Below are 22,327 nucleotides of genomic sequence, written 5' to 3' on the forward strand. Positions count from 1 at the left end.
CAATTGTAGTCAGACGCCTTAGCCTTCACTTCAATCTTAGGAGGCGGGGCTGTTTTCATTTCCACGTTACAGATGAGGAAAGCGAGGCACAGCAAACATAAGCTGTGGACTGATGACTGTCCATTCTCTCCCTTGCTGGGAAGGAGAGCTAGAAGGACCCACCAGTCCTTCACTGCTTGGAACATCATAAGCCCGTGGGGATTGGGGAAAACTCAAGCTAGATGGGAAGCCCTATAGGCCCTCCTGGCCTCCTGCAATACGACATGTAAGGAAAACAAAGATAGTGGGCAATACTGCTGTTCTCCAAGTTGTGAAACCACTTCAGACCAACAAGAGGAGCCCCACCTCACTGAATAAATCAGAATACATGAAGGGTGGTGTGTTAGGATACGTTGACTAGAGAAGCAAATCTGGGGACACATATTTTTGTAAGAGAGAGCTTTATATCAAGAAGTAATTATCTATCAAGTAAACAGCCCAGACCAAGTCCATAGTCTGATACTAGTCCATAAGTCCTTCTTGAGACTCACATAGTCACACACAATGATGCAGAAGGCAAGAATATCCCAGGCCTGTGGGTACAAAATCTTGTAGATCCAATGACGATGGATGGATCTCCAGGGCTCTGGCTGCCATCAGCATGGCTCAAAGTGGCTCATCAACAGGAAGCAAAGAGAGAGGAGAGGTCCCCAGGACCCTCCTTATGAGAAGGCCACGCCCACAAGGAGGCACCATCAGGTTGTGACCTGATTGACAGGCTAGACTCCACCCCTTCACTCTATTTATCAAGCTGACATTAGATTATGTAACTACTACAGGCTATGACAACAATCAAAATTAAAAGCAAACAAGCAAAGAACCACCCTCCACCCACACACACACCCCCCAAGGCACAGGTGATTCTGGTACACAGGTAGGGCTGAGATTTCCTACTTTGTTTCATGGTCACGGCCGCAATAAGCAGGCAGACAGCCATGTTTCCAGGAACTGCTTGTAATTCCCAGATCCTCTTATTTAGATGTGACCAAAACTTCTCTCTGTAACAAAGGAGGATGAGGACGGTGCCCAGCAGATAGGAGGTGAGCACAGGTGGGCACACACGTGTCCTCATCCTCGTTGCCTCTGCCCATCTTCTTGACTGGAAAATCACTGCCTGCTCTTACAAGAAAGGAGCTCTGGCAGCCCCGTGGTTAAGTGCTCAGCTGCCAGTGGAAAGGTTGGAGGTTCAAATCCACCTGAGACTCTGTTGGAGACAGGACCTGGTGATCTGCTTCTGTAAAGACCACAGCTCAATAAATCTTTACAATAAAAAGTTTAAAAAATATATAGGTCACAGCCTAAGTGAGATGTAGTCGATTAACGTGAGGCTTCCCATCATAATCCTCTTTGTGATGCATTGTAAATTCTCACCCCTGGGGCCTTGGTTATAGTCCTGTTTGGGATGGAGCATCTCTGTTATGCTAATGGACAGGATTACGGTGGGATGTAGTCTGAGTCTCCACTTTACTAAGGGTGTGAACCAGGTCACCATTTTTTGTTTCCTTGAGGGTATCCTCAGCTGAAAGACAAAAGGCCCACCTCCATGTGAGAGGGGCATCTCAGAAGCAGGCACAGAGTGAGAGACTTCCCAGGACCATCAGGGAAGAAGAGCCACCACTGGGGCATGCTCCAGATCCCCACTGAAAGTGGCACCAGAGGACACTGCTTTGGAAGCCACGGGACTGAGCAAATGAGCCACGCTGAGACAGAGCAGAGATGCTGTACTACTGAGACTTAAGGTGGTGACATAAGGTGCCAGGCAAGTTTCCTGTTCCTCAGAGGCAGAGGCCAAGGGACCACTTGGCTTGACTGTTGACTGAGGAGAGGCGTTGCTGTGGACCAGTGACGATAGCCTGTGGTTTGCCGATCCTACATTGTGAACTTCTCCAATAAAACTGTAACTGAATTCTCTGTGTGAGTTCTGTGTGCTCATTGCAACGAATTATGGAACCCGGGAGAAATAGTTGGTGTCAGAAAAAGGTAAAGAAGGGTGGAGGGTGGAGGCATGGCTCACCTCTGGCTTGTGGCAATTGGCCTTGGTCTGGTCAGCCATTAGATTCCCCTCCCTGTGTAGTCAGAGGTGGTCAGATGTGACCCTTCTGCCACTTACTCACTAGGAAACCCTATGGAGCAGTTCTGCTTGGTCACCTGGGGCCACTATGAGCTGAAAATGAACCCCACAGCAACCTAACAAGAACATTCTTCCAAGCCACACCCAAATATCTTATTTCGGGTCAGTGCTTCCCTCATTTATCCTGTACCTTTACACCTGTGATAGTTAAGTTTATTGTGCCAACCTGGCCAATAGGAACATGTGGGTGGAGATTAATCAGGTGGCAGTTTGATTGGAGGACAAATAGATGAATGGCTTTGTAAGGTCTGCCCCCATTTCTCTTGCTCTCTGGTGATTGGATCAGTGTGCTGCTGCACTACCTGTGGGCCAAGCCAACACATGGATGGTGTTCCTAGAGCTTAAGGCTCCTTTGAGACCTGCTTTGCCACATTGCTGGTGCATACATCACTTGAGCTTGAGGCGGGTGGATACTGTCACCTTGTATTGCTTGAATTCGACATCCCATCCTGGCTTGCTTTGCTAAGCTCCCATGCTATTGATTTGCTGATGTTTGCTGACCCACCCTGCTGTCTGCTGCCTGTGGGCAAACTCTGTCTTCCTTGCCTGATGGAAGACTCCAGTTTCTGCTTCCTGGACCCAGCAGCCCACGTGAGTTGAAGGACTTTCAGTATATTAACTGTTCCATGGAAGTGAGTTGAACTGAGCTCTCTGTACTACTGCGTGGACTGATTAGCTGTTATACTCCTTCTTGCTGTATAAACCTATCCATCTATATTATCATAAGTGTCCTGGTTTTGTTTCTCTAGAGAACCCTGCCTAACACAGCACACTTCCTCAATCTCAGGACTGCCCCTCTGGGCACCCCACTCTTGCACTCCTACAAAAGGGTTAGAGCACTTCTCACCTTACCCACCTGTAACCAGCCCTCCCCACACCAGGCTGAAATGCACTTGCTGGCAAGGACTGGGTGGGATTCATATAGCATGCTTCCGCCTGCCACACACAGAAGGTACTTGGGACCTTGTAATTCTCCAGAAAGTGTTTGTCAAATGAACATAAGTGAAAGAATACACAGGGGAGTCGAGGGATAGAACTAACACCCTTGCCACTGACTTGATTCCAACAGCTGTTTGGCTCCTGATAGGAGCCCTGAAGATGTAGTGGTTACGTGTTGGGCTCCGAACCAGAAGGTTAGCAGTTCAAAGCCACCACACAGGACAAAGACAAGGCTTTCTATTCCTTCAAGAGTTACAGTCTCTGAAGCACCGGACAGTAGTCACACTCTGCCCTGTAGGGCCCCCAGGGCTCAAAATGGACTCGGCGGCAGTGAGGTTGGCATTTGAGGTCATTGCTCCTGAGAAAGCAAGGGGACAAAGGGTAGCTTGTCTTTCTGAGAGCAGACTGCCAGGCTTTTCTCTGTGACCCTGAGTCTAAGCCGCCTGCCTGTAGGGTGAGCACAAACTGTGTTCCCCAGGGACCAGGACCGCAGGGAGAAAGTAGGAAGGAGGGAAGAGTGGGGTGAGGGAAAACGAAAGGGATGGGAAAATAACCCTTGATAGAGAAGGCTAGTGAGTTCTGCTTTAATGCCGGCTCCTGGAGAAAATGTGCGCAGCAGGCGGCCAGTTGCGGTACTCTCCTGCCACTCTAGAACTCTGAGTTTCCGGTTGCCAACACTCAGTACATGAATCTTCATAACAAGGCAATGAGCTGGGGTGATGTGAGTACGAATAATCCTGTTTTACAGCAGAAGAGACTAAGGTTGGTGTATCAAGCCACATGGTTAGTTAGCAGAGCTGGATCAAAGTGAACAAATTCATTGTTTGACACCGGTTGAAACATCATCTGGTCCCAGTCTCTGGCCAAGGACGCATTTTCTCCGGAACACCCAGGCAGCCGTGATGGGTGCAACAGGGAGCTCCCTGCAACCTTGCCACTGGGCTCAGGCCACCATGAAGGATTTTTTAGGTTACATTTTCTTTATTTGTCAACTCCTAGTCTGTCTGAAATATTTTTGGAACCATTGGGTGAATAACCTAAAGCCCAATAAACATCAATTGGATTTCAATTTCTAGCTTTTCTTTAAGATTGAATACGACTGCGCCAAAATAGGGAAGTTTCGTTCTGTTTTTTAATCATTTTATTAGGGGCTCATACAACTCTTATCACAATCCATGCATACATCAATTGTGTAAAGCACATTTGTACATTCATTGCCCTCATCATTCTCAAAACATTTGCTCTCTACTTAAGCCCCTGGCATCAGCTCATTTTTCCCCTCCCTCCCCACTCCGCCTCCCTCATGAACCCTTGATAATTTATAAATTATTATTTTGTCATATTTTGCACTCTCCAATGTCTCCTTTCACACCCTTTTCTGTTGTCCGTCCCCCAGGGAGGAGGTTATATGTAGATCCTTGTAATTGGTTCCCCCTTTGCAACCCACCCTCCCAGTATCGCCACTTTCACCACTGGTCCTGAAGGGATCATCCTCCCTGGATTCTCTGTGTTTCCAGTTCCTATCTGTACCAGTATACACCTTCTGGTCTAGCCAGACTTGCAAGGTAGAATTAGGATCATGATATTTGGGGGGGGGGGGGAGGAAGCATTTAAGAACTAGAGAAAAGTTGTAGGTTTCATTGTTGCTACATCGCACCCTGACTGGCTCATCTACTCCTTGAGACCCTTCTATAAGGGGATGTCCAGTGGCCTACAAATGACTTTGGGTCTCCACTCCACACTCTCCCCCTCATTCACAATGATATGATTTTTTGTTCTGATGATGCCTGATACCTGATCCCTTCGACACTTCATGATCGCACAGGCTGATGTACTTCTTCCATGTGGGCTTTGTTGCTTCTGAGATAGAGGGCCGCTTGTTTACCTTCAAGCCTTTAAGACCCCAGACGCTACATCTTTTGATAGCCGGGCACCATCAGCTTTCTTCACCACATTTGCTTATGCACCCATTTGTCTTCAGCATTTGTGTCAGGAAGGTGAGCATCATAGAATGCCAGTTTAATAGAACAAAGTATTCTTGCATTGAGGGAGTACTTGATGTGGGCTTTGCTGCTTCTGAGCTAGATGGCTGCTTGTTTACCTTCAAACCTTTAAGACCCCAGACGCTTTATCTTTTGATAGCCGAGCACCATCAGCTTTCTTCACCACATTTGCTTATGCACCCGCTTTGTCTTCAGCGATCACATCAGAAAGGTGAGCAACATAGAATGCCAGTTTAATAGAACAAAATATTCTTGTATTGAGGGTGTACTTGAGAGGAGACCCAATGTCCATTTGCTACCTTAATACTAAACCTATAAATATATGCACATAGATCTATTTCCCTATCCTCATATATAAATATATTTACATATGTGCATGCCTTTATTTAGACCTCTACAAATACCCTTTGCCTCCTAGTTCTTTCCTCTATTTCCCTTGACCTTCCTTTTGTCTCACTATCATACTCAGTCTTCATTTGGGTTTCAGTAATTCCTCTTGGTTACATTACTCTTGATCACTCCCTACCAGGCCTCCTACACCCTCCTCATGACCAATTTGGATCACTTGTTGTTCCCTTATCCCTGGGTTTGTTAACACCATTACCTTTCCCCCACCTCCCCCTCTCCCATGTCCCCCCGGAACTGTCGGTCCAGTTGTTTTCTCCTCCAGATTGTTCATCCAGCCTATCTTAGTTAGACAGACCTGCGGAGATAGTAATATACAAAACAGAGCAAACCAAGCAACAGAACAATGGCAACAAACCAATGACAAAAAACAAAACATAACAAGTAAGAAAAGCTTGTAGTTAGTTCAAGAACTGTTTGTGCAGGGAAGTTTTAAATTCTTTCTCCATCCCATACCTGGTAGCTCAATCTTTTTCTCCCAAAGATGATGTAAAGAAAGGTGCCCACTCCCTCTTGCTCTCTGTGCTCGGCTCTATTGACGTCTTGACTGTGTCTAGGTCCTGTTTGCAGTGTCCCTTGCAGCCTTCCTACAGCTGGCTGTCCCTCCAGGGCACTGACTGCCAGGACAGCATGTGCCCGAACCACTGCTTGCCTGGGGAGAGTCACCTCCAGGGTCAGGTGATCACATCCTGTGTTACTCTGGGGAGAAAGTGGACCATCTCAGCCATTCAAAGGGCCTGACTCAGACAATTGCATCACACCCATGTCCTCTGGCCCTGAGAGGTATGCCTGTCATTTTAAGGAGGTCTAGAATTGGACCTTCACCAGGGGGAGCATATTCATGCCTTTGGAAGGAAAGCCATAACAGGTCTCCACCCAGGTCTCTGCAAGGACTTCTACCCAGGAAGAAAAATAACCACACACACACAAACAGATGTGTTGCCTTCAAAGTGATGCAACAGAGTGCACCTGCTCTACACGACTTTCTTAGCTGTGGTCTTTATAGACATAGATCACCAGGCCTTTCTTCTTAGGCATCAACCAGTGGGTTTGCATAGCCCACCACAGCCGATGGCTTCATCAGCCGGGGCAGTGGAGCAGGCAGGAAGGGAGTCAGTTCTGTGTGTGTGAACAAGAGTCACAGGCACTGGAGCCTAAGAGTCGTGAATGGTATGAGTCAGGCCCCGAGCGTTCAGGGGCTCAGGCCAATGAGGCTGGCCTATGTGTGGCAGCCAGAGCGAGCCCTCTGAGAACCCAGAGGTGACCGGCAGGCACTGTGCTTCAGCGCAGTCCTGCGTGCAGACTGCCTGGGCTGGGCTTGTGGCAGCCCTGCGAGTCATCGTGGGTTATCTTATCTCAATAGGAAAAAGCAATTCAGGAGAAGAATTTCCTTGTCACGGTGCGCCAGCCTTTCCATTGTCCGACTCTCTTAGCTCTGAGTTCATTCCCTGGCCTGACCATTACTCATATCCTTGGAGGCGCCCTCACCAAGGCTCAGAGCCTTTTTCTTTTTAAAGTTTCTAATCGATAAGGTAACAGAGAAGTTATAAATTCTGAATTCTTTAATCCAGGCAATTCCACTTACTAACCAACTAACTTTTAAATACCCTCTTTTGCAAACCGCTAAGAGACTCTGTCTGGGTTGTTAGATAAGCATTGAGCTACTGACCACAAGTCAGCTGTTCAAACTCACCAGCTGCTCCTCAGGAGAGAATGAGGCTGTCTGTTCTGTTACCTACTGTCCTTACCAACATACTCTAGTACCACGGCGGTCTGCTCCAGGACATACTATACTGACGTGCCCAAGTACTTAAGCAGCAGTTCATTTTGGGGATATGTATCTCTGTTTTTCAGTATATGAAACCCAGGCTTGAAGAACCTAAAGCAACAACCAGTGGAATAAGGGTTCCTGGGGGTGCCGTGGAGGAGGGGGAGGTAAAGGGGAGCTGGTAGCAAGGAGGTCAAGAAGGAAGGAAATGTTCTGAAACGGATTGCATTAGCAATTGTACAACACTGCTTGCTGCGACGGAGGTATGAAATGGTATGACAGCTGTTATCATTCACAATAAAATGGTTTTGAAAAGAAGAAAAGGCAGCCGTTCGGCTCTTCTAGTCCTATAGGGTCCCCAGGATTGGGAACAGACTGGAGGGCAGCTCAGTGGGTTTGGCCTGGGTGTGGTCTTCCACACGAGCCCCCCAGTTGCTACTGGTTCTCTTGTCTGGAAAGCACATTCCCTGCAGCCACCAGGTCACCCTGCTGTCAGTCTCTGTTTCACCAAAAGGCAAACTCACTGCTATCAAGTAGGTTCCGACTCGTCCGTGTTCCTGTGGGGCAGGGTAGAACCTCCCTTGTGGGTTTCTGAGACTAACTCTTCAGGGGAATAGAAAATCCCTTCTTTCTCCTGCGGAACAGCTGGTGGCTTCTGAACTGCAGACCTTGTAGCTAACAGTGCAGAGCGTAACCACTACGCCATGAGGGCTCAGTGAATGTAAAAGCACATTCATCATCTCAAAACAACCTCAGGCCCTTTAGCTCTCAGCTCCTCGCTCCCGCCCTCCACCCCTGGCCCTACAGAGTCCCCCTCCTGTCCATTCCTTACGAACAAGATTATAGGCTATGCGGTCTTCTTCATTTCACATAATCATCCCAACTTTTGTCCATGGGTGGCTGGTACCAGTGTGTTCCCCACTTTGAATCGCAAGTTTAGAAATAAATCTCATTCACTTGAAAAACAAACATTTGATTGTGCTTCAGGTGAACGTTTACCTAGCAAGCTCATTTTCTATTCACGGTGCACACAAACAAAAATGGTTCCGTGCCACTGGTTCTGATGGCTGCTGGTTGTCAATATGCCCCATTTCCACCCTGGGCTCCCTGGTTCCCTTCACCGGGCTCTGCTGGCAGGGAGACACATGTTTCCATCACTGTTACTTAGATGCTTTCTTCTCTGTATGGATATGCAAACACTTCAAATTCGGCTGGAAGGTGAGTATGAAAGAGGGTCGGGTTCTCAGAACAAAGTGTTCTTGTGTTTAGGGAGGCCTTGAGTAGAAGCCCAAGTCCATCTGTACATTGACCTCTATCCCTATCATCATAAATTAATATATTTACATATATATAGAACTATAGCTATACCTCCATAAATAGTTTTTGCCTCCTAGTTCTTTTCTCGATTTCCTTTCACCTTCCTCCTATCCCATTATTACCGGTAGGTTCACCCTCCAATCAGCTCTCAGTAATTCCTCTCAGGCACATTGATCTTGAGCAAACCTCACCAGGCACAATATGTTCTTCTCACCATCAGGTTTAGATCTCTTGTTGTTCCCGTATCCCTGAGTTTGTTGGCTCCCCGTCCTCTACTTTTCCATGCCCCCCAGGACCATGGGTCCCATGGTTTTCTCCTCGGGATTGTTTGTCCTGCCTATCTTATATAGATAGACAGCGTCAACGAAAAAAAGAAAAAACAAAAACCTCCCAGAATTCCAGGTCTGTCTGCTGACCCTTATGAATGTTTTCCAATCGGGTCTGATGAGGTGACAAGCCCTACCCCCTGAGTCAGAAGTCTATTTTCAGGATTCCTGGGGGAGTGTGTTACCTTGCTCCCTTTGTTGCCCTGTTGCGCTCCCTTCGCATCCCCCGCCCCCTGTGTGTGTGGCAGACCGGGCACACTTTCCGCAGTCTCCAGTGCTGTCCCCCATAGCACTACGGATCGGATCAGCGAGGGGGAGTCGTGTCTCGTGATGGGGTCCTCTCTGTGCATTGGATGGTCCTAGCAGGGATGTTGTCCATGGGTTTGGTGGCCCATGATGAGGTCTGCTCTCTTTCTCTCTTTCCCTCTTAGTTTGCACCATGTGATCTGGACAGACCCGCCACTCTCCCCGGGTTATATCTACAGTGCCGTCCTCTGTATTGCATTCTTCAGGGGAGGGGCTCAACATAGCTCAGCTTGTGCCCAGCCCCATCGTCCTCTCTGTTAGTTCACTGCTCCCTGCCAGTATGTTGCCTTTAAGGCATGGTACTCCGGGATGGGGTCTGTGAAATGTCTATTTATGGCATAAATTGAGACCCCTAGATTTGTCTCTGGGTTTTCTCCCAATAGCTTAGTAGTTTCGGGTTAAATATGTATTCCCAGATCCACTTTGAGTTAGTCTTGTGTTTGGGGTGAGGTATGAATCTTGTTTCATTTTCTGCAGGTGGTTATCCAGTTTTGTCAGCACCATCTGCTAAGGAGATGATCTCTTCTCCATGTAATGACTTCAGCCAATTTACAAAGATCAGCTGCCCATATTTGGATGGATTTTCAGTTTTATTCCATTGGTCCGTGTGTCTGCTGTTGTACCATGTATTAGGATGGGTTGTCTAGAGCCACAAAATCAATGATACCCATATGTGTATAAGAAAGAGCTTTGTATCAAGAAGGCATTCCACCCCAGGCCAACTCAAGTTCATCTGTCCAATGCTATCACACTCACACGTCTGCAGGCCCATGCAGCCAGGAGGTGAAGCAAGAAGCAGGGAGATCAAGGTCAATGGGTGCAGAGTCGAATGTATCCAAGGTCAGTGAAAACATGGCAGGGTGCTGACAGCTCTGAGGGTCAGGTGGCCCCACATGGGGCTGCCCCTGGAGGTAGATACAGTCTCATCACAAACAGGAAGGTGAAAGGAGAGAGAGAGAGAGAGAGAGTTTCTCCCTTATAAAGAGGCCACACCCCAAGCAGGCATCATCAGGCTGCAACGTGATTGACAGACTGGATTCTAAAACTACACTTTAATGCAAGTTCAAGTGGACATAAAATCTAACTGCCACATGTCAGTACCGGCTGTTTTGACCAACACAGCTGTCCAGTAGGCTCAGAGATTGGGAAATGTGTGGTGTCCTACCTTGTACTTCTTCGATAATGTTTGGCCTCTCTGGGGCCTCTTTCCTGTGTCCATCTAAGTTGAGAACTCATCTTCCCATCTCCTTACCGGGTATTGTTGGAACTGGGATCAGGATTGTTTTGTGTGGTATTGGCATTTTCACCGTGTTCAGTCGGCCTACACATGAGCAGAGAATGCTTTCCCCCTAAGCAGGTAGTCATCAGTTTCTTGCAGTAGTGTTTTGTAGTCTTTGTAGACCTCTATGACTGTTAATTTTTATGTCAACTTGCTTTTATATAGGGATGGAGCCAAACTGCCTCTCAGGTCACAGTCTGATGATGGTTCCTGGAAGGTGTGGCCTTTTTATGAGAGACCCTGGAGGACCCCTCTCTCTGCCCCTTCACCTTCCTGCTTGCTGAGAACCTGTGCCTGCCTACAGGAGTGGCCCCTCATGAGGTCACCCAACCCTGAGAGCTGTCACTGCCCTGCCATGTTTCCAAGAACTTTGGATCCACGTGACTGTGCACCTGCTGCTCTGTGGCCTTCCTGCATCTGGCTCACCTTTCCGTGGCATCAGCCTGCAGCTACGTTAGTCCGAGAAGGGCTCAGGCTAGCATTGGGCCCAGCGATGTCAGTTGGATTAGGCTAGTATGTCTTCTTGATATAAGATTATTTCTTGATGGAAAGTTCTTTCTTACACATATATAGCACAGGTTTTGTTTTTTGTTTTTTTCAGACAACCCAGCCTAACACAGTGCCTTTTACTTCTCCATTGACATTTTCATCGTTAGGGTGGATCAGGTCAGTTCCGACTCATAGCCACCCTGTGTACAGCAAACCAAAACACTGCCTGTCCTGTGACAGCCTCGCACACGCTGTGTTCGAACCTCTTGTTGCAGCCACTGTCGGTCCTTGTCAGGAAGGGATATCTTCGTTTTCACTGGTCCTCTCCCTTACTGAGGGTTATATCCCTTTCTAGGGATTGGTCCTTCTTCCCGATAGCTTGCTCAAAGCATGTGAGATAAAATCTCGCCAGCCTCATTTCTAAGTAGCATTTAGTTGGACTTCTTCCAACACATATGTGTCCATTCTTTGGGCTGTCAATGGTATATTTGATATATATATATATATATATATATATATATATATATATATATATATATATATATATATATATATATATATATATATATATATATATATATATATATAATTTACCAAGGCAGCCAGGTTTTTTTGTTTGTTTTTAAAATCATGTTATTGGGGGCACATACAACTCTTTTTTTTAATAGAAATATACTTTTTAATTTTTACTCATACAACTCTTATAACAATCCATCAATCCATACATCCATCCATTGTGTCCAGCACATTTGTACATTTGCTGCTCTCATCATTCTCAAAACATTTGCTTTCTAAAGGCAGCGAGTTTTAACCATGTGAGACTTTTTACTCCTGTAAAGAGTTTAAAAGTCTCAAAAACCTACAGGGGCAGTGTTACCCTGGCCTACGGGCTCACTAGGAGGAAGCTTTCTACTCTCCCAAGCACACAAGGACACTTCTACCCTGTCCTCTAGGGTGGCCATCGATCAAAATCGACTCAATGGCAGTGTTTGGAAGCGGTTTTTTAATTTTGTGTAATTAATAGCCTGAAAGAAAACTGTCTATAGTGCACCGTAACGGGTGTTGCGCTAGCAACTGTGAAATAATCTTGCACCATCACTTCCTTTCAAAACCAAGAGGTGTGAAGTTGACACGAGCCTGCCCCGCAGCTCTCCCCAACGCGACCCTGACCCTGCAGCGCAGCCGGCCAAGCGGCCGCCCCGGGTGGGCGGAGCCGGCCAGCGGCGAGTGCGCACGCGCAGAGCCCACCCTGCCCTTCTCCCGGAAGGACTCGGGCAGCGGCGCGAGTGGACGCTGCGCTCTCGGAGTCCTGCCGCTCCTGCAGGGAGGAACCAGCGTTTAATTCTGAGCAGCGCCCACAGTGGGGACCTTACTGCCGTTCCCGCCGAGACGAGCGTGGATGAGCCAATCGATATTGACGACGGGGCGCGTGCCCGTGACCCCGGAGAGGGACCAAACCCGCTGCAGTCACCCCTGCAGACCGAGGACGGAGAGCAGCTCGCGGACAGTTTCCCACGGAACGAAGCCGAGCTCGCCCAAAGGCAGATCCACGAGGCACGCTCAGTGAATTAAATATCTGGCATGCGCGATGCCTCGTTAAGCATCCCGGGTTAGTGAACTCGAAATCGTTTGGTCTAGCTCCATTCCTGAATTGCTTTTCTAAGACCACCCCTCTCACGTGACGACCTTGGGAAGTAAACCAGACAGTTGTGTATAAAGGAGCCCAGGTGATGCAGTAGGTTAAGCATTGGGCTACTATCAAAGGTCAGTGACTGGAACCCACCGGGACTTCTGCAATTATAAGGCTGCTATGAGTCAGAAATGGGTTTGGGTTTGGGGCATGCTCTCTGGTACCGCATGAGTTTCAGCTTGGGCTGCGGTTCGCAACCACTGGCTGCACTGGGTGAGAAAGATGAGACTTTCCACACCTGCAAAGATTTAGCCTTGGAAACCCATTTCTACCCTGCCCTATAGCGTCATGAGTTGGATATGACTCTGGCAGTGCGTTTGTTAGGCATAGAGCTTCCTAAACTCTGTCCTCTGCCCTGCGTTCTTTCTTTCAAGAGAGGCCCTGCTGCCAAAGCATAAACCAAACATGAATGACGTCAAGTGGAAGAATGGCCAGCAGTACCAAGAAGGATGGAAAAAGAAAAAAAGAATATTGGCAATGTTGTAAAATCCTTTTGAGACATTCCTAACACCGGTTTGGTCTTTTCCTTTCTCACTGTCGAAAATAACTTTCTTGTGGCCTTCATTGTAAGAGATGTTTTAGCAAGAATGAGGCTTGAGCAAAGTAAACTTCCAAAGTAAAATGCCAGAGACCTCAACTTTGGAAATGAGATATAGAGAATTTTTGCTTTTCCAAACTGGAAGGATTCTGCAAGTCTTCAAAATGTTAATTGCTGTGATCTCTTTGTGTCACAGGAAATAAAAACTGGGTTCTTGGTAAAAGGTGAATTCTAAAGTGTCTAGAATGCATAGTAGCAAAATCCAAACAGAACTATGATAATGAAACTTAGATTCAAGGTTTATCTGAAACTTGGTCGAATGTAATTGCTCTGTCTCCCAAGTTTACAGACAGGTCAGTTTTGTGTGGTAAGCAAAATTCACCGGCATATTCATAAATGGGAAAAAAGAAAGCTGGCCTTTTGTTTTTCCCACTTTGTTGAGGAGACTGACCCCCAAAGGGAAACAGCTCAACAAAGATCATGCAGAGTTCAGTGGCGAAGCTTGAGATGGAGCCTTGGTCGAGCGTCTCTGGGAGATATGGGAAACCATGCCCCATTGGAAGCCATGATGTGAGCATGCCATTGGATGACATTCATCAATCTCTTCAGCATTCTGAACTGCCCTGAGAGGCTTTGAAGAAAATCTTAAAAAAAGCCAAGCCTACCGCCATTGAGTCCATTCTGACTCATAGCAACCCTATAGGACAGAGTAGAACTGCCCCTGTGGGTTTCTGAGACTTTAAACCCTTTACACAAGTAGACCACTGCAGCATTTGCCTGTGGAGCCAGTGTTTGCCTGGAGGGTCAAATTCTTAGCTCACTACACCATCAGGACTCCTCCTCATCTTGTCTTAGTGATCCAACCTTCCCTAAATGATACCGACCGAATTGGAGAGACAGTGAAATCTCTCTCTTTGGAAAAGCTGAAGCAGGGGCTAGATATATTCACATACTAGAGTTATCAAGGATGCAAACCTCCAGCGTCCCAGCTGTGAATCTGATTCCTTTGAATCGGTCACTATCTTTTTTGTATATATGTGGTCAGAACCGTCAAGAAGTATAGAGTGGAAGGAGACTTATCTATACAGTCTACTTCGAGTCAAGTATTGTGTTTTGTGCTTTCATATGTATCACACAGTTTTCTTTTTTTTTTTTTTACAAACCCTTGTGTCGAAGGCTGACTTTCAATAGATCGCAGCGAGGGAGCTGCTCTGCTACGTACGAAACCCCGACCCAGAAGCAGGTCGTCTACGAATGCTTTAGCACCAGGCTCCCCACGAACTATCACATAGTTTTCACAGTACATTTTCTACATGTATTCGTAGTGCCGATAACAGGAAGCACAACGGAGACTATATTAGCCCATCTTATCTCAAGATGAGTGCTCCCCAGTATAGGGAATCCCCTGCACCGCTCGGTGGGTCTTCCAGGCCCCGTCATTCCTGTTGCTCCTTCTCCCCGCAGCCTGATTATCAGGCTACAACAGAGGCTAAGGGCAAGGAAACACCTAGGAGGAGTCAGGCATTTTGGTCTGTGTCTTCACCAACCCTCCAGAGTGTAGCTCATAGACAGATTCTCTCTGAACGAGGCCAACCACTCCTAAAACAAACAGGTCCCGTGAGCTGGGGCTCTGCGGAGACACACTAGCCATCAGTTAGGTGAACTCAGTCCTGGCACAAGCAGGGACAAAAAAGGACAAGAGGGTCCGATGTCCTTTTGGTGGAACTTTATTTCTACAATGCAAGAGTGAACCGATCTTGGAGATCTATGTGTAACCTCCTCTCTGGGAGATTGGCAAGGGGGAGGCTGGTGAGGGGAGACGCCGGGGAGTGTAAGATAAGATATAATAATTATTTATAAACTATCAAGGGACCAGGGGAAAGGGGGGAGCGGGGAGGGAGGGGGAGGAGGAAAAAAAGGGAAACCGAGCTGATTCCAGGAACCCAAGTGGAAGGTGAATTTTGAGAATGACGAGTGCAATGAATGTATAAGGGTGCTTTGCTCAATTGATGTATGTACGGATTGTGATAAGAGTTGTATGAGCCCCAATAAAAATATTTATTAATTATAAAAAAATGAAAGAGTGGTCTGGAACTTCTTATCTTCAGAACAAACTCGGCACGTCCAGGCCTGACCACAAGACCCAAAGCCTGGGCTCTGCTTTGAGCCCCGCTGCGGACCAGCCCGGTTCTGGGTCTTCACTTTCCCGAGCAGCCTTTCCCGCAGTGCTCGCTCCTGCTACAGCAATGACGGCAGCTCCCTGCCCGACAAAGGCCTGCCCTTGGGCTCTGTGCTGTTGGCTCTAGAAGGTGCCAAGCATCAGAGGTCAAGTCCACTGGCTTGTGGAGCCGCTGTGGGCCTGGCATCTGAGCATCTCCACGTGGTCTCTGCACCCTTCCAGGTTCACATCTTCAGGGTCCCACTGTGGAGAAAAAACACAAGCGGTACCCTCACGGAGTCAGCCCTTCCCATCTCTTACAATCCCCAGACACAGGGACAAACAGGTCAGGCTGGGTTGGCCAGACCTACATTTCTAGGGCACAAGTGGAGGCCCATGTTCTAGGTCATGTTCTGTGATGATGCTGTGCACCCATGCCCCACCCCATGGAGCCCACTGAGGTCCTCCTGGGGTGGAGACCTAAGGCTTGGTTGGTGTCTTCACAGGCTGCCTGGGGATTCTTTGTTGTTCTCTGCCATGGAGCTGGCTCTGCTTCATGGGACCTCAGACGTCACAAAATGAACTGCTGCCAGTGCGCTGTGCTCTGGATGCGGTGATTCTTAGAGCCCTGACATTGGGACCCCACTCTTGCCTCCACAGATGGCTACCTCGGGGTGTTCGGTCTAGCTCCAGCCAACCGACTGCCCAAACCAAGGGAACCATTTGACGTGGTGGAACTCTCACACGACATTTTAAAGCCTCTTATTCAGAACGTCTGAAAACTTGCAGTGACGCTGGAAGCACATTGCTGGAATCCAGGTGAACAGGCGACTTGAAAAAAGATGATCCACTCTTTGCTCAGACACAGGTGGGTGTCCTAAAACACAGTCATCTGTCACCAGAGGCAACGGTGGCATGGAGTGGCAGCAGTGGCCAAGGTCTCAGAATGACACGGGGTGGACATGTTGACTTCAACTACCCTGCAGCTACTCTCAGCACCACGACCATCAATTCACTAACGGGCGGTTATTTAATTTGTTCCAAATCCTGTTTCTTCTCTGAGCATTCTTTTATGATATCGGCTTATTTTAATGCCCCCAAAGCAGAAAGAACTGTGAATGCAGGGCCCTGAAAATCTGTTTCTGATGTGCTAATTCTCCACCCCCGCTGCCCACCCGCTCCCAGCCATCCAGGGGGTGTCTCATAAAAACCCTAACGGACTCTCCCTCTTCCGCTGTTGCTCCAGGCAAATAGAGATGGTCTCTTGGCCGCAGGTACTACACTGCAAACGGGGAGGTAGGGCAGAAGCAATAAACATGTTACTGTGCCCGTTAGCTGGGATGTCTCCTGAAACCTGGACCCCAAACCTCCAAACCAAGGAATTAAGCCCCATGAGGTAGCTGCTTCTGGATAAGCAGCCTTGGCATCTGTTTTTTTTAAATCATTGTTAAAATACCTACCACAACTTTCTCCAAGTGTACATCGTATCGGCAGCAATTACATTCAGCTGTGCAATATTCCCTTCATCGGCAGCAATGGTCAATAAGTAAGAGGAGGAAACCGAATGTGGGACTAACTGGCTGCCTCTAAGAACAGCTGTCCCCTTTGACGTGAGACCAGATGAACTGAAGGGTGCCCGACTCCCATCACTGAACATTTCGATCAAAGATTCTATAGGAGAGTCCTGATCAAAGGTGGGGGGTTGTGTGTGTGTGTGTGTGGGGGGGGTATTCAGAACAGAATTTTAAATTCTCATGGAATCTAGACTTTCTGGAGCAATGAGACTGGATGACCTCCCCCCACCCCCACTTATTGCCCTAAAATAGTCTTCAAATACCAAGTCCTCTTAAACTCAAAAAGTAGTTTAGCTTAACTTGGAAAGAATATCTGCCTTAAGCATTGTGATCTCTCAAGGTCAATATGGGATCGAAGAAGCTCAGGGAGTAGGGGATTTATGCAAATGGAGTGGCACACCCGAGAAAGGGAAGGCCAGGGTGACGGTACAACTCGCCTGGTGCTTTCAGTGTCAATGATTTGTACATGTGGAAACTGGTAAACGTTCTGATGTGTATGCTCCCAACAACAACAACAAATCAAATGCTGAAAAAGGGAAGGGACAAATGCAATATGAAACAATGTTTCAAAAGGTAAAGCGGCCCAGTCATTGCAAAGATCTCTATTGCCTCTCCAGGTCTTGAAGGCTTGGCAAAAGATTGGAAACAAACAGGAGGTGAGATCAAGCCACAGGAAATCTCTCCGGAAACGGTAGGATTGTCCATACCTGCTCGGAGTTTAGGGCCTCCCAATACTTTTGCTGCAGAATAAAAAGAGATAGAACACATGTCGGATATGTTTTGCCACCATCACACAACAGAACAAAGCTCAGTGCCAGCAAGGAAGCCAGGGGGCAGGCCCCCAGACGGTGCCAGGGAGCTAAGCAACAGCTGGCTTCAGCAAGCAAGCAGGCAGGCAGGCAGCAGCTGCTGTAGGTCTTAATTTCATTAGATGATCAAGGAGATACTTATAATTATGATGAAGGGTTGTAGGTCCTTCCTTGAGAAAATGACAATCTACAGAGATTTAAAAGTAATGAATAGAAATTATTATGAGGAGCATTATGAATGAAATTACATCTCCCAAAGTGTGTGTTGTAATTATCTAGTTCTCTGCCTGTGGTCCTCATCCCATCTGGACGTGGATGTTAGTTGAGCGATGCAGTTTTAGTGTAGGATATGTCTTGAGTAGTCAATACCTTTTAAGATCACACAAACAAACGAAACTCACTCCGTCAAGTCTGTAGTGACTCATGAACCTACAGGACAGGGTAGAATGGCCCCCGTGGGTTTCCAAGACTGTAACTCTTTATGGGAGTAGAAAACCTCCTCTTTCTCCCATAGAGTGGCTGGTGGTTTCGAACTGCTGACCTTGCATGTAACCCAACATGTAACTACTATGCCAACAAGCAAGCAAAAGAATTGGGGAAGAGAGATGGCAAGTCTCATGAAGATTGCCCAGGAGCAAAAGCTCGGAAACAAGAACCTTGGAGCCACCAGGGACAGAAAGTCTTCTCCGGGAGCCTGTACGCTGAAATCCTATACTGTGTGAGACTAGATTTCTGTTGGATAAAGCTACCCGCTTGTGGTACTTCTGTTACAGCAGCAATTGACAACTAAGAGAAAACATAATAACAGCTCTCTTATTTAGTAACCACATGGCTGACATGATTCAACTCAAATTATAAAATTAGATACAATTCCTCACCTTGCCAATATTGGGAATTTGCTATCAGTCAAGATCCATGTTGAATCAGCATTTACTACATGGTCAGTCCCACCCTAAATCTCAAATATGTCTGACTCAGGTTCTTTTTAATCATTTTATTGGGGGCTCGTATAACTCATCACAATCCATACATCCATCCATGTGTCAAGCACATTTGTACATTTGTTGCCATCATCATTCTCAAAACATTTGCTTTCTACGTGAGCCCTTGGTGTCACCTCCTCATTTTTCTCCTCCCCGCACCCCCATGAACCCTTGATAATTTATAAATTATTATATTTTCATGTCTTACACTGTCCAACGTCTCTTTTTTGTCCAACTCACTTTTTTGTTGTCTATCCCCCAGGGAGGGGATTATATGTAGACCCTTGTAATTGGTTCCCCCTTTCTACCCCACCCTCCCGGTATTGCCACTCTCACCACTGGTCCTGAAGGGATCATCTGTCCTGGATTCCCTGTGTTCCCAGTTCCTATCTGTACCAGTGTACATCCTCTGGTCTAGCCGGATTTGTAAGGTAGAATTGGGATCATAATAGTGGCGGGAGGAAACATCTAAGAACTAGAGGAAAGTTGTATGTTTCATCATTGTTACACTGCACCCTGGCTGGTTCGTCTCCTCCCTGCGACCCTTCTGTAAGGGGATCTGACTCAGTTTCTTGAAGGGCAAGCTCCAGGCTCCACAGCCTGCTCTTAATCCACTTGCACTTCACATACCTGTTGTAGGTGCCAACGAGTGGATTCTTCCGCATCATAAATCCACATGTGAGCACAGTTGGGCTAATCTCCGTGTGAGTGGGGGTTTATTGAGAGTGATTAATCTCTTCAGATGGGAGCCTTGCTGCTGGTGACTCAGTGAAATCTCAGGGCTGAGTGTCTCCATCGTCTGCAACATCGACCCCCTATGTCCCTATCCCAAGTTGTGGGGTCTGTTTCTTTCCAGTCAGTGCTCTCTTTAATATCAGGCACATTTCTAGGTTGCAAATTCAGCGGCCATTGTAATTCAGAGACTCATGTGGTAAGATTCTGGGTTTGGTTTTCAGCAATAGCCAGTCTGTTACTAGAAGAGATAAAGTCCTCTCTCGTGGTACAAGTAGAAGCTTTGGGGTCTTTTATTGGACTTTTGAGGTACGCTTCTGATGCTCTGAGTGCATCTCTTTCCTTCCAGTTTTCTGTGTGTAGTACCAACCAACCAGCTTCCCCTATGCTTCTCATCCTGTCAAAATAGTGGAAAGATATCCAACCTGATTACCCAGGGCCTCAATTCTCACCCACACTCCATCTATTGGTCGTGCTGAGGGGTATCAGCTTTGCCACCTCATATCATGAATAACAGGACCCTTTTACTAATCGTGACAGACCTGTCTGTACTTACACCAACAGAGGCTGATTTCTCAGTGCTTTAGGCCTCATCAGACTTGAGAACCAATTTAGAGAACTATTTATAATTTTGTTTCTCTAGAACCACTCCTGGTACCAAATTTGTTAGGCTGGGTTCTCTAGAGAAGCAAAACAAGTGACGCTTGTGTCTGCATGTACAGAGGAAAGAGCTTTATGTTAAGGAATGGTTTACACAATCGTAAAAGTAGGTAGTTGGTTCAAGACCATAGGTCAAATGTAAGCCAGAGGCCTCTTGTGACTCATGTTGCTGTGGAAGCTGACGAAACAGCGACCGGAAGACGAAGCTGGAGGGCCATAGGCTGGTGGATGCAGAGTTGAATGAGTTAGAGGTCAGCTGAACGAATCCAAGGTCAGCAGTCTGCTGAAGGCTCCTGGGCTTGGCAGGTGACACAACAGGAGATTGACCAATCAGATGCAAGAATCGGCTCCAGCAGAATGCAAAGGGGCAAGAGAGGTCAGCTGTGCTCAGGGTGTCCTTTATACAAAAGGCCAAACCCCAAGGAGGTGTCATTAGGCTGACACTTGATTGATAGAAAGGTCTCCACCCCTTCCTTTACCCAGGTACCCAGGCATGTCTATTGTTAGGTGCCATCCAGTTGGCGCTGACCCACGGCAACCCTGTGCACAACAGAACGGAACAGCGCCCGGTCCATGCTCTGCTCACAACTGCTCCTGTGCCTGATCTTGTTGCAGCCATGGGGTCACCCATCTCCTCAAGGGCCTTTCCCAAGCATGATGTCCTTCTCCAGGACTCGTCTCTCCTGACGACATGTCCAAAGCTCCACTTCTTCCAACCAAATTGGTTTGTCTCTTTTAGCACTCCACGGCACTTTCCCGATTCTTCACCGGGGCCATAATCCCAGTGCACGGATTCTTCTCTGTTATTCCTCATTCAATCAATGTCCAACTTTCACACGCATATGACGCACGTGGACATACCATGGCTGGGTTTAATCCTCAAAGGGACACCCTTGCTTTTCGATACTCTAAAGAGGTCTCGGGCAGCAGATTTACCTAAGAAAACAGGCCTTTGATCTCTGAACTGTTGCCTCCGTGAGAGTTGATTGTGGAGCCAAGCAGGACAAAACCCTTGACAACTGTATCTTTTCTCCACGCGTCATGATCTTGTCTATTGGTCCTGTTGTGAGGATTTGGGTCTTCTTAGGTCTAGTTGACCCAAAAGCTCACCGTCACAACTGTACATGCCTATACTCTTGCAAAACACAAGTGGTAATTTGTAGTTACCACAGTGTGTGAGTAGGTGGTTGCTTTGTTTGTTACAATATTTCATGAAATGCATTTTGGATCCTGGAACATAAAAAATAATAGTGGAACCACTTATAGTGAGACCCAATACAGCCTACAGTCCAGTGCACAGTAACGGGTCAAAATGAATTCCTTGGTCTGGACGCAAGCAGCCCTGGTTGTATAAGTCCCCCTGCCCCTCCCGACCCCCTAGTTTCATTTTAATCCTGTTGGGGGAACTCTGAGCCTATTTACTTACTTGCTATTTAGCTTCATATAAACTTTATTTTGGAATAATTTTGGATTTACATAAAAGTGGCAAATATAGTACAATGCATCCCTGTAAGCCCTTGGCAGTTCCCTCTAATGTCAACATCTTACACACCATGGTTACACATAGGTAAGAGCTCACAACACAGGGAATCCAGGACAGATAAAACCCTCAGGACCAATAATGAGAATAGAGATAGCAGGAGTAGAAGGGGAACGTAAGGGGTTGGAAGGGGGAACCAATCACAATGATCAACATATAACACCACCACCACTACCACTCCCGAGGGGTGGACAACAGAAAAGTGGGTGAAGGGAGACAATGATTAGTGTAAGACATGAAAAAATAATAATTTATAAATTTTCTAGGGTTCACGGGGGAGGGAAGGGGGTAATGAGGAGCTGATATCAAGGGCTCAAGTAGAAAAAATGTTTAGAAAAGGATAGCAACATATGTACAAATGTGCTTGACACAATGGATGTATGTATGGATTGTGATAAGAGCCCCCAATAAAATGATTTTTTTAAAAGAACAGAAGAAATGAAATTAGGGAACGTCCTGAATCTTCAGCTTCAGAAAAGGTTAAAATTTTTATGAAAGCGCCATCTAGTGGTGAGTCATCAGGATTTCCCTTTTTCTAAGTTTTAAAGCAAGGTGCCTAAGAAGTACTGTTAACTCACATCTTTGTAACTGAGGTGTCGGTTGCCTCAGTTACCGCTAAAACTACAAAGAAATAACATGGA

General features: G+C 47.0%; 1 protein-coding gene across 1 annotated transcript in view; it reads right to left on the reverse strand.

The window, feature by feature from the left end:
* Positions 1-14,936: 14,936 nt before the first annotated feature.
* TMEM44 (transmembrane protein 44) overlaps positions 14,937-22,327 on the reverse strand; it is a 35,558-nt gene continuing 28,167 nt past the window's right edge. The window contains exons 10-11 of the mRNA XM_075556230.1: positions 17,670-17,702; positions 14,937-15,652 (exon numbers count right to left, since the gene is read on the reverse strand). Coding sequence (XP_075412345.1) covers positions 15,557-15,652; positions 17,670-17,702 — 129 coding nt within the window. The 3' untranslated portion in view covers positions 14,937-15,556. The remainder of the gene's footprint in view (positions 15,653-17,669; positions 17,703-22,327) is intronic.

This window comes from Tenrec ecaudatus, chromosome 8, assembly GCF_050624435.1.
Source record: "Tenrec ecaudatus isolate mTenEca1 chromosome 8, mTenEca1.hap1, whole genome shotgun sequence".
Taxonomy (NCBI): Eukaryota; Metazoa; Chordata; class Mammalia; order Afrosoricida; family Tenrecidae; genus Tenrec; species Tenrec ecaudatus.